General features: G+C 47.9%; 1 protein-coding gene across 1 annotated transcript; it reads left to right on the top strand.

The window, feature by feature from the left end:
• The first annotated feature begins 3,383 nt into the window (after positions 1-3,383).
• Positions 3,384-11,153, top strand: LOC149430610 (cerebral cavernous malformations protein 2 homolog). Its single transcript, XM_089666193.1, has 3 exons — positions 3,384-3,584; positions 5,322-5,405; positions 10,816-11,153. Exons 1-3 carry the CDS (start codon positions 3,384-3,386, stop codon positions 11,002-11,004), a joined length of 474 nt encoding a protein of 157 aa, XP_089522319.1. The 3' UTR covers positions 11,005-11,153.
• Positions 11,154-12,088: the final 935 nt, after the last annotated feature.

The following is a 12,088-nucleotide window of genomic DNA, read 5'->3' as shown; positions in this document are numbered from 1 at the left end:
GGGGCCCTCCAGCTGTTACCAAACTACAAGTCCCATGAGCCATTGCAAGGCCGACCGGTACAAGCATGACTCCCAAAGGCAGAGGCATGATGGGACTTGTAGTTTTGCAACAGCTGCAGGGACGCAACCACTGCTCTAGAGTCTCTAATGAAGTGAAATGCCCACGATGCCTTTTATAGAGACCATGCGATTCGGGCCGCCTGAGCTGTAGATTTCATACAGGAACTCCTCCTAGTGTACCGGTTCACCTCTTCACCTGCCTTTCTAGACCACAGGCATCTGTTGATGCGCCCACCGCGCTCGTCCCACCGCACTCTGCCCACCGCTGCCACCTGCTGGGTGGGGAAGACAGTTCCTCTGTGTGGTTTTCACTTCCCCATATACAGGTGGTGCCGATAACAAGCCGTCCCGTGGTGATAAAACATCTGCCCATCCACTCATTTATCTGCAACCAGGTTTTTTCTTTTTTTTTTTAATAAATAAATATATATATATATTTATATATATATATTTATATATATATATTTATATATATATATATATATATATATTTATATATATTTATATATATATATTTATATATTTATATATATATTTATATATATATTTATATATATATTTATATATATATTTATATATATATATATATATATATATATATATATATATATATTTTTTATATATATATATATATATATATATATATATTTTTATATATATATATATATATTGTGTGTGTGTATTTTTATATATATTTTTTTTATTTATAGAAATAATATTTTTTATTTTTTTATTCATTGCAAAAGCGAGAAATTGAGTACATCTACCTGTGACATCATTCCCGAGCCCACCAGTTTTCTTGCCGTACTCGTATGTCTGGAGGAGGGTCTTTCTGTTTTTGTTTTTATTTTTAATTCTTTACCCACTCCCCCTTCAGAGGATTCCCCCTCCCCCTTCCTGACCAGGCCATTTTTTGCGTTACAGCTCTGCGTTGTTTTAACAACTGACAATTACGCGGCCATGCAATGCTGCACCCAAATGAATTTTACATCCTTTTTTTTTTTTTTTAACGAATTGAGCTTTCCTTCGGTGGTATTTGATCGTCTGTACGATTTTTTTTTTTTTTTTTCTTTTGCTATTAAAAAAAAGACAATTTTGAGAAAAAAAACATTTTTTTTTACTTTTTGCTATTAAACATGTCCGGTAAAAAAAAAATGTAATCACATTTCGTGAAATTTAGGCCAAAATGTATTCTGCTCTCTGTCTTTGCTGGAAAAAAAAAAAATCCTGATACGTGGAAATTAATTGGTTTACGTGAACGTCATAGTGTTTATAAATGGCGGTATAGATACTGGATTTTTTTAAATGTTTTTTTGTTTTTTTTACTAGTAATGGCGGCGATCAGCGACTTGTAGCGGGGACTGCGGTGGACATTCTGACACTGGGGGGGGGGGGGGGGGGACGACTGACTTGGTGTCATCCCTCCCCAGTACAGATCACCAATACAGTGATCAGTGCTAAGAAAAAAAAAAAAGAAAAAAAGACTGATACTGTACTAATGGCACTGGGCCGGAAGGGGTTAACATGAAGGGCGATCAAGGGGTTAACTGTGTGCTGGGAGTGTGTAGGTCTACCATCTTGTCCCTGACATCCCTGGACAGCTCTTTGGTCTTTGCCATGGTGGAGAGTTTGGAATCTGATGATTTGATTGCTCCTGTGGACAGGTGTCTTTTATACAGGTAACACAATGAGATTAGCAGCACTCCCTTTAAGAGACTGCTTCTAATCTCAGCTTGTTACCTGTATGAAAGACACCTGGGAGCCAGAAATCCTGCTGAATGATAGGGGAGCAAATCCTTCTTTCCCTCATGAACATGCAGATCCGTCATCATTTGTTAGACGCATTTCTGCTGAATTTGTTGTTGTATTCTGTCTCTCAGTGTTACAGCGAACATTCCATTGTTAGACCGATCATTTCTGTGTGAGGGGCAAACATTCCATTGTTAGACCGATCATTTCTGTGTGAGGGGCGAACATTCCATTGTTAGACCGATCGTTTCTGTGTGAGGGGCGAACATTCACCATCAGCCGGGGGGCAAATACACATTTCCTGCACTGTATGTATATGGATTTTCAGAAAAGAGGGAATTAATTCGAGTTTGGCAGGACCCCCTCCTCAGGAATGTGCATGTTGCCTGACACCAAAGTTCTGCGTGCCCCGAAATGTCGCACTTCAATGTGATCTTTGCCTGTGTGCCGAGGTCTAATGTAGGCCATAGACGGGTCGAAAAACCGGCTGTTTAAAAAAAAAAAAATTGGTCGTTCAATATGCCAACGTTACCACCAACAGTAAAAAAAAATCTGCCGATTTCATCCTGTCTACGGCTGCAATTTAATTACTTCTGTCCTCTTCCTCCTCCTCTTCCTCCTCCTCTTCCTCCTCCTCTTCCTCCTCCTCCTCCTCTTCCTCCTCCTCTTCTTCCTCCTCTTCCTCTTCTTCTTCCTCTTCTTCTTCCTCTTCCTCCTCTTCTTCTTCCTCTTCCTCCTCTTCTTCTTCCTCTCCCTCCTCTTCTTCTTCCTCTTCCTCCTCTTCTTCTTCCTCTCCCTCCTCTTCTTCTTCCTCTCCCTCCTCTTCTTCTTCCTCTCCCTCCTCCTCTTCTTCTTCCTCTTCCTCCTCCTTTTCTTCCTCTTCCTCTTCCTCCTCCTTTTCTTCTTCCTCTTCCTCTTCCTCCTCTTCCTCCTCCTCCTCCTCTTCCTCCTCCTCTTCTTCTTCTTCCTCTTCCTCCTCCTCTTCTTCTTCTTCCTCTTCCTCTTCCTCCTTCTCCTCTTCTTCCTCCTTCTTCTCCTCTTCTTCCTCCTCCTCCTCCTCCTCTTCCTCCTCTTCCTCTTCTTCTTCTTCTTCTTCCTCATCCTTCTTCTTCCTCATCCTTCTTCTTCCTCATCCTTCTTCTTCCTCATCCTTCTTCTTCCTCATCCTTCTTCTTCCTCATCCTTCTTCTTCCTCATCCTTCTTCTTCCTCATCCTTCTTCTTCCTCATCCTTCTTCTTCCTCATCCTTCTTCTTCCTCATCCTTCTTCTTCCTCTTCATCCTTCTTCTTCCTCTTCTTCCTCTTCCTCCTCTTCCTCCTCTTCCTCCTCTTCCTCCTCTTCCTCCTCTTCCTCCTCTTCTTCCTCTTCTTCCTCTTCTTCCTCTTCTTCCTCTTCTTCCTCTTCTTCCTCTTCTTCCTCTTCTTCCTCTTCTTCCTCTTCTTCCTCTTCTTCCTCTTCTTCCTCTTCTTCCTCTTCCTCCTTTTAATTCTCCTCCATCTTCCTCCCTCCTCCCTCTTCTTCCTCCTCCCCCCGATTTGTGACCGGTCTATGGCCTGCAATAGTGTAGTAAGGCATGTGGTGTCCTCTCTCCCAGCAGCCTGGAATCGTGTCTCCATTTAAACGGGTCTTTCTGAAGGGGGAGAAAGGGCGCGACAAGAAGGCCCAGGAGAAGGTGACGGAGCGGAGGCCGCTGCATACGGTGTCGCCGTCGCCTGCTGAGCACCGCGTGGACCCAGACGTGCTGCTGAACGATTATATCGAGAAAGAGGTCAAGGTGAGCAAAACTGTGTGTGTGACAATGGTGTCGCGTGGCCTGATATATCACCATAATGGCACCACCTGCCTGGAGTTTGCATGTTCTCCCTGTGCCTGCGTGGGTTTCCTCCGGGTACTCCGGTTTCCTCCCACACTCCAAAAACATGCTGGTAGGTGGATTGGCTCCTGTCTAAACTGTCCCTAGTATATGTATGAATGTGAGTTAGGGACCTTAGATTGTGCGCTCCTCGGGGGCGGGGACTGATGTGAATGTACTATATATATGTAAAGCGCGGAGTAAATTGATGGCGCTATATAATTACCTGAAATAAATAAATAATGGCAGACACTCAAGTCACATGGCCTGATGTGTCGCCATCCTGGCAGACCTGGGTGTCACATGGCCTGTTGTATCGCCATCCTGCCAGACCTGGGTGTCACATGGCCTGATGTATCGCCATCCTGGCAGACCTGGGTGTCACATGGCCTGATGTATCGCCATCCTGGCAGACCTGGGTGTCACATGGCCTGATGTATCGCCATCCTGCCAGACCTGGGTGTCACATGGCCTGATGTATCGCCATCCTGCCAGACCTGGGTGTCACATGGCCTGATGTATCGCCATCCTGCCAGACCTAGGTGTCACATGGCCTGATGTATCGCCATCCTGCCAGACCTAGGTGTCACATGGCCTGATGTATCGCCATCCTGGCAGACCTGGGTGTCACATGGCCTGATGTATCGCCATCCTGGCAGACCTGGGTGTCACATGGCCTGATGTATCGCCATCCTGCCAGACCTAGGTGTCACATGGCCTGATGTATCGCCATCCTGCCAGACCTAGGTGTCACATGGCCTGATGTATCGCCATCCTGGCAGACCTGGGTGTCACATGGCCTGATGTATCGCCATCCTGCCAGACCTAGGTGTCACATGGCCTGATGTATCGCCATCCTGCCAGACCTAGGTGTCACATGGCCTGATGTATCGCCATCCTGGCAGACCTGGGTGTCACATGGCCTGATGTATCGCCATCCTGGCAGACCTGGGTGTCACATGGCCTGATGTATCGCCATCCTGGCAGACCTGGGTGTCACATGGCTTGATGTGTCACCATCCTGGGTGTCCTATTGGTGCAGAGGATAGGGGGGAGGGGCTGGGAACTGAGGAGCAGACAGCAGGGGGACCCAGAAAGAAACAGAACGATCTGTGCAATGGTGGTGGCAGTGACAGGCAGCGATCTCCCTATACGACTTTCAGTGAAGTAGCTGGAAGCCGCATCTCCTCCTCTCCCTCCCATGGCTTCCAGCAGCTTCATTGAAAGTCATACAGGAGATCGCTGCTTGTCACCGCCCCTCCCATACACCCCTAGTCCCTGCACAGCTCGCCCCCACCTTGTTTCCACTCGCCCAATGCGAGTGGACAAGTGGAAATTTCGAGGGCTGGTATATACAACACCTCTTCCGTCTGTTATTCTCAGAGGGGATTAGTTTGTTCCCTGAGCATACATTTGGTTATTGTATTTACCCCACTGCACATAGATATTCAAGAATAAATTGTCGTTTTTTGTTTTTTTAAATTTACATATTAACTAAATTATACACAACACTGTTTTTTGAGGGTTTTTCTGATTAATTGAAACCATAATCAGCCAATTTATCGATTGAGAATAATTGTTAGTTGCAGCCCTAGATTACAGAAATGTACTGAATGTGGTTTTTTTTTTTTTACCCCGGTCTATGACTTGTCTTTGCAGTATTTGGGGCAGTTGACCTCCATCCCTGGATACCTCAACCCCTCCAGCCGGACAGAAATCCTACAGCTTTTAGACAATGCAAAGGTGAGAAAAGACTACCTACATGTATGGTCGCGGTCCTGAAGTGGTTATACTGGGCTGATGCCTGCAGCTGCAGAAGGAGGGAGGAAGGGGGTTGTGACGAACGCGGCGTCATTCCCCAGCCCTTCTCACCAAACTCGTGGACTAGCCAATCTGAAACCGCGATGTCACGTGCGTAACAATGCCACACCCAGCTGCACCCTTCACACCAATTTTCCAGCTAATTGGACCACAATCGACGTACCGGCAGCCTGAATGCGATTGTTACTTGGTCAGGTTAATTACGCAATTAACCCTTCACACTGCCACCACCTCCTTTTTATACAGAGAAAGAGGAAACTCGGCAATACACTAGGATGATTGGCTAACCGTCAGTATTCCGCTATCTCTACAGACCGGTTATACAGAGGGTTAAACACTCATAGTAGCGCTCTTCAGCGGCAGGGATTCGTAAGTCACATTAAAGAACTATAGAAACAGTTCAACGCTTTCAGAAAGTAAGATTTATTACTAAAAGGTCAAAAAAGTGCAGTAGAAATATTTACAGAAAAAGATGTAACCAATATATATCTATTTTATATATATCTATATCTATTTTTATTTATATATATATATATATATATATATATATATATATATATATACACATATACACATATACACATATACAGAGCACAGCAAACAGATAACAGAAGTTTAGGTAAATAAGTACTTGCCGAAAGATGCCTGGGGTTAAGCAGTTTCAAGTCTGATCAGCTAAAAAGGGATTTCTGGTCTCGCACTCAGTTTCGTTGGTACAGCGCGATTCCCCTTTCTCTCGGTCTGCTAGATGTTAAAACGCAGGCGGTCCACACTTCTCTGACTACACACAAAGCATAACAGCTTCTTTTCTACAAAAATCATTTGGTATCTTCTTACAACAGACAAGCCTATTGCCTTATTTGGGAAAAGGATGGCATAGACGGCTACACTGAACGCATGAGTGAGGGGATACATGAAGACTTCTTAATACAGCCATGCCTGGCTCTTGTATGCATGATTACTACACCTCCCCCCCCCTCAGGTGATAGTATATGAGTTTAAGAGCAATACCAAAATGTAGAAGTTTGGAGCAAAATGGAGAACCGCACCTCTCCCTGTGGGCGTGATTGTGACAGGGGTCCCTTCCCTCCCTTCCTGGTGCCTCTCTAAGTCGGTAGTTCCTGCGGCTTATCATGGAGATAACCAGGGACCAGAACGTCCCTGATCATCTCTATGGTGTATAAAAAGCGGAAGCAACAAGTATTTAGTCACGTCTGGTTTCGGTCTTTTTGTTTATCGGCCCTTACCGGCTTGGGATCGAAGCAATCGGGGTTTAATCCAAACCTTACATGGGCAAAGGAGAGATTTGGTGTCTATTAGACCCCACTTGTCTCAGTAAAGAGGACCTGTCGCTGCTTATCATCCCATTTAAATACCTTGTGATAGCAATAAAAGAGAGTGACCAAAAAAAAAAAACTTTTAAAGGAACAGTGTAAAAATGGAAAGAATAGTAATTAAATAATTAAAAAAAAAAAAAAAAAAAAGTAAAGTGTCCACACCCCTCCGTGTTCACGCGCCAAGGCGAACGCATACGTAGGTCACGCACACACATGTAAGCGTCGATCGCACCACGCATGTGAGGTATCGCCGCCATCGTTATAACAAGAGCAATAATTGTAGCACCAGACCTCCTGTGTAACTTTTAAAGGGCAACTCCATTTTTGTTGAGGAAAAAAAACCCCTCCCCCTGGGTGTTCGATCTACATCGCAGGGATAGGGATTTTCACAAACTTTGTTGCAGAGTCCTACCTTTTTGTTGTTCTGAAGAAGTAGATGTTTGTTTGTCTGTGTCCATGTGTGGAGTGAATCTGTACGGGAGCGGTTTTATAGTTAGCCAGCTGCTGCACCTGCAGGGCTCTGAGGAAAACTGCAGGGTCTGCATCCCTTTAGTATCACACCAAAAAAATGACATTTTTGTTGCAGGGGATGCCAAAAATCTGAGTGCAGATGTCTTGGAAATCAGTAAACCAAAACTTATATTAAAGTGGAATGACACTGCATCTGTGCAGCTCAAGGAAAAAAAACTATTTGACCTCCCAGCCCTTTAAGAGTTTCAGAAGGCGGGCGGGGCTTTAGGTTCATGTGACCACCGTGATTTGCCATCACGGCGGTCACATGATCAAAAAGGGGAGATTGGGACCTTTCCTGTGCGTCATGGACATATGTGCTCCTGGAGACTCCTGGGATATATGACATCATTTGCCTAGGGCAGTTGTTTCCAAACTGTAGCCCTTTGCTTGCTTTAATATGGCCCTAGGACCAATGATACCACCAATGGGGCAGAACTCCTCCCAATGACATCGATGAAGGGGCAGAATTCCTCCCAATGACATCGATGAAGGGGCGTCATTCCTCCCAATGACATCGGTGAAGGGGCGTCATTCCTCCCAATGACATCGGTGAAGGGGCGTCATTCCTCCCAATGACATCGGTGAAGGGGCGTCATTCCTCCCAATGACATCGGTGAAGGGGCGTCATTCCTCCCAATGACATCGGTGAAGGGGCGTCATTCCTCCCAATGACATCGGTGAAGGGGCGTCATTCCTCCCAATGACATCGGTGAAGGGGCGTCATTCCTCCCAATGACATCGGTGAAGGGGCGTCATTCCTCCCAATGACATCGGTGAAGGGGCGTCATTCCTCCCGATGACATCGGTGAAGGGGCGTCATTCCTCCCAATGACATCGGTGAAGGGGCGTCATTCCTCCCAATGACATCGGTGAAGGGGCGTCATTCCTCCCAATGACATCGGTGAAGGGGCGTCATTCCTCCCGATGACATCGGTGAAGGGGCGTCATTCCTCCCGATGACATCGGTGAAGGGGCGTCATTCCTCCCGATGACATTGGTGAAGGGGCGTCATTCCTCCCGATGACATTGGTGAAGGGGCGTCATTCCTCCCGATGACATCGGTGAAGGGGCGTCATTCCTCCCAATGACATCGGTGAAGGGGCGTCATTCCTCCCAATGACATCGGTGAAGGGGCGTCATTCCTCCCGATGACATCGGTGAAGGGGCGTCATTCCTCCCGATGACATTGGTGAAGGGGCGTCATTCCTCCCGATGACATTGGTGAAGGGGCGTCATTCCTCCCGATGACATTGGTGAAGGGGCGTCATTCCTCCCGATGACATTGGTGAAGGGGCGTCATTCCTCCCATTGACATCGGTGAGGGGGCAGAATTCCTCCCATTGACATCGGTGAGGGGGCGTCATTCCTCCCAATGACATCGGTGAGGGGGCGTCATTCCTCCCAATGACATCGGTGAAGGGGCGTCATTCCTCCCAATGACATCGGTGAAGGGGCAGAATTCCTCCCAATGACATCGGTGAAGGGGCAGAATTCCTCCCAATGACATCGGTGAAGGGGCAGAATTCCTCCCAATGACACCAAAGAAGGGGCAGAATTCCTCCCAATGACATCGGTGAAGGGGCAGAATTCCTCCCAATGACATCGGTGAAGGGGCAGAATTCCTCCCAATGACATCGGTGAGGGGGCAGAATTCCTCCCAATGACATCGGTGAGGGGGCAGAATTCCTCCCAATGACATCGGTGAAGGGGCAGAATTCCTCCCAATGACATCGGTGAAGGGGCAGAATTCCTCCCAATGACACCAAAGAAGGGGCAGAATTCCTCCCAATGACACCAAAGAAGGGGCAGAATTCCTCCCAATGACACCAAAGAAGGGGCAATGTTTATTCCCACTGATATCAGGACCTTTTCACCTTTTCTACTCCCAATGGCCACAGCCCGGCTCCCACCCACCACCACCATTACCTTAGATCTAAAGGACATTAAACTGGCCCTTTGTTTAGAACGTTGTAAGACCCCTGGCCTAGGGTATGGAAACCAGGAAGTAATGGGAAAAATGTAAAAAAAAAAAAAACAAGTAAAACAAGGAAATAAAACACCTTCCTATCTACTCCCTAATGATAAAGATTTAAAAATAGTCAATGATGTCGATCGAAACACAGAAAAGTGACGGCATAAAAAGACCCGAGTGGTCCATCAAGTCTGGCCCCTTTTTTTTTTCTTCTGATGGGGAGGGGGTGGTTTTTATTTACTTTTTGTTAACTTTTTTGTCTAAGCATAGCTCTATACTATACAAAAAAAAGTTAAAAAAGAAAAAAACAAACCAAACCCCCCCCCCCCCCCCAAAAAAAAAAGAAAAAAAAAGTCTGAATGGACTACCCTCTTTTTTTCTGCCGTCACTTTTCCATGGAGGGTTCTACAAATTTTACCAATAATATCTGCTTCACAATGTCGGGGTGCACACAGATGTATAGACATTGTACCATTGTGGGAGGGGCAGAGACACAAACTACGGGGGGAAATCTCCCCGTTGTGGGAGGGGCAGAGACACAAACTACGGGGGGAAATCTCCCCGTTGTGGGAGGGGCAGAGACACAAACTACGGGGGGAAATCTCCCCGTTGTGGGAGGGGCAGAGACACAAACTACGGGGGGAAATCTCCCCATTGTGGGAGGGGCAGAGACACAATCTACTGGGGGAAATCTCCCCATTATGGGAGGGGCAGAGACACAATCTACTGGGGGAAATCTCCCCATTATGGGAGGGGCAGAGACACAAATTAGTGGGGGAAATCCTCCCCATTGTGGGAGGGGCAGAGACACAAACTACTGCAGGGAAATCTCCCCATTATGGGAGGGGCAGAGGCACAACTACTGGGGGAAATCTCCCCGTTGTGGGAGGGGCAGAGACACAAACTACTGGGGGAAATCCTCCCCATTGTGGGAGGGGCAGAGACACAATCTACTGGGGGAAATCTCCCCATTATGGGAGGGGCAGAGACACAAATTAGTGGGGGAAATCCTCCCCATTGTGGGAGGGGCAGAGACACAAACTACTGCAGGGAAATCTCCCCATTATGGGAGGGGCAGAGACACAAACTACTGCAGGGAAATCTCCCCATTATGGGAGGGGCAGAGACACAAAATACTGCGGGGAAATCTCCCTATTGTGGGAGGGGCAGAGACACAAACTACTGGGGGAAATCTCCCCATTGTGGGAGGGGCAGAGGCACAACTACTGGGGGAAATCTCCCCATTGTGGGAGGGGCAGAGGCACAACTACTGGGGGAAATCTCCCCATTGTGGGAGGGGCAGAGGCACAAACTACTGGGGGAAATCTCACCAATGTGGGAGGGGCAGAGACACAAACTAATGCAGGGAGATCTCATTGTGGGAGGGGCAGACACACAGGGGGTAACCCAATGAAGAGATCCCACAATGCTTGCTTTTTCCAGGTCCCAGCCTGGTATTTGCACCTTTTTACTTTCTGTTTTTGCTGACGGGTGACTGTTCTTCCTGCAGAGACTGCATCACCTCCCCGCACAGCTGACCCAGGAGCACGACGCTCTCATCAGCCTGTCCGCCTACAACGTCAAGGTGGTATGGAGGGACAGAGAGGACATCATTCTCAGGGTTCCCATTCACGACATTGCGGCCGTCTCCTACATCCGAGACGACTGCCTGCACTTGGTGCTTCTCAAAAACCGGTGAGATACAAGAAATACAATCTAGTTGTGGATTATATTCTACCCCAGGGGTAGGCAACCTGAGAGCCGCAGGACTACAAGTTCCATCATGCCTCTGCAAGTCATAGCTGTAACTGCCAGTTTTGTCATCTTTGCAATGCCTCATGGGAAATGTAGTTCACAACAGGTTGCCTACCCCTGGGGCAGCTGTAGATGCTCAGCTAGGTGGCCTGGAATCCTGACCAGCTCCAACCAGAACATCTATCTGAAAGTCCAGTACTCTCTGTGGTCAAAGCCAAGCCGGCTCCATAAAGACATGGTGTGACCAGTTTGGTGTGGAGGAGCTCAGGGTTCCTTCACAGAGACCGGACCTCTCAGGGTTCCTTCATAGGGCCCGGACCTCTCAGGGTTCCTTCACAGAGCCCGGACCTCTCAGGGTTCCTTCACAGAGCCCGGACCTCTCGGGGTTCCTTCACAGAGACCGGACCTCTCGGGGTTTCTTCACAGAGCCCGGACCTCTCGGGGTTTCTTCACAGAGCCCGGACCTCTCGGGGTTTCTTCACAGAGCCCGGACCTCTCGGGGTTTCTTCACAGAGCCCGGACCTCTCGGGGTTCCTTCACAGAGCCCGGACCTCTCGGGGTTCCTTCACAGAGCCCGGACCTCTCGGGGTTTCTTCACAGGGCCCGGACCTCTCGGGGTTCCTTCACAGGGCCCGGACCTCTCGGGGTTCCTTCACAGAGCCCGGACCTCTCGGGGTTCCTTCACAGGGCCCGGACCTCTCGGGGTTCCTTCACAGGGCCCGGACCTCTCGGGGTTCCTTCACAGGGCCCGGACCTCTCGGGGTTCCTTCACAGGGCCCGGACCTCTCGGGGTTCCTTCACAGGGCCCGGACCTCAACCTTCTTCCCCCTTTGCTAAATTTGGAATGTCCTTTTTTTTTTTTTTTTTTTTTTGGCGGGAGGGGGTACCTCTTTTGACAGGTACCTGCTTCCACGCCGACCATCTGGGCCAGTCATCTCCAAACTGCGGCCCGGGAGCCAGATGCGACTCTTTGCTTGATTTTATTTGGACCTTGGGACACCAATTTCATCCTCTGATACCAACGAAGA

This window comes from Staurois parvus, unplaced genomic scaffold (assembly GCF_062004578.1).
Source record: "Staurois parvus isolate SC_StPar_1 unplaced genomic scaffold, SC_StPar_1.0 ptg002596l, whole genome shotgun sequence".
Taxonomy (NCBI): Eukaryota; Metazoa; Chordata; class Amphibia; order Anura; family Ranidae; genus Staurois; species Staurois parvus.
Note: the sequence above shows the minus strand (reverse complement) of the source record. Positions and strands in the feature narration are given on the sequence as shown.

Coding starts and splice junctions, on each gene's coding strand:
- LOC149430610 (XM_089666193.1), top strand. CDS start 3,384: ATGTGGTGTCCTCTCTCCCAGCAGCCTGGAATCGTGTCTCCATTTAAA. Junction 3,585..5,321: donor ATATCGAGAAAGAGGTCAAG/GTGAGCAAAACT, acceptor TTGTCTTTGCAG/TATTTGGGGCAGTTGACCTC. Junction 5,406..10,815: donor AGCTTTTAGACAATGCAAAG/GTGAGAAAAGAC, acceptor TTCTTCCTGCAG/AGACTGCATCACCTCCCCGC.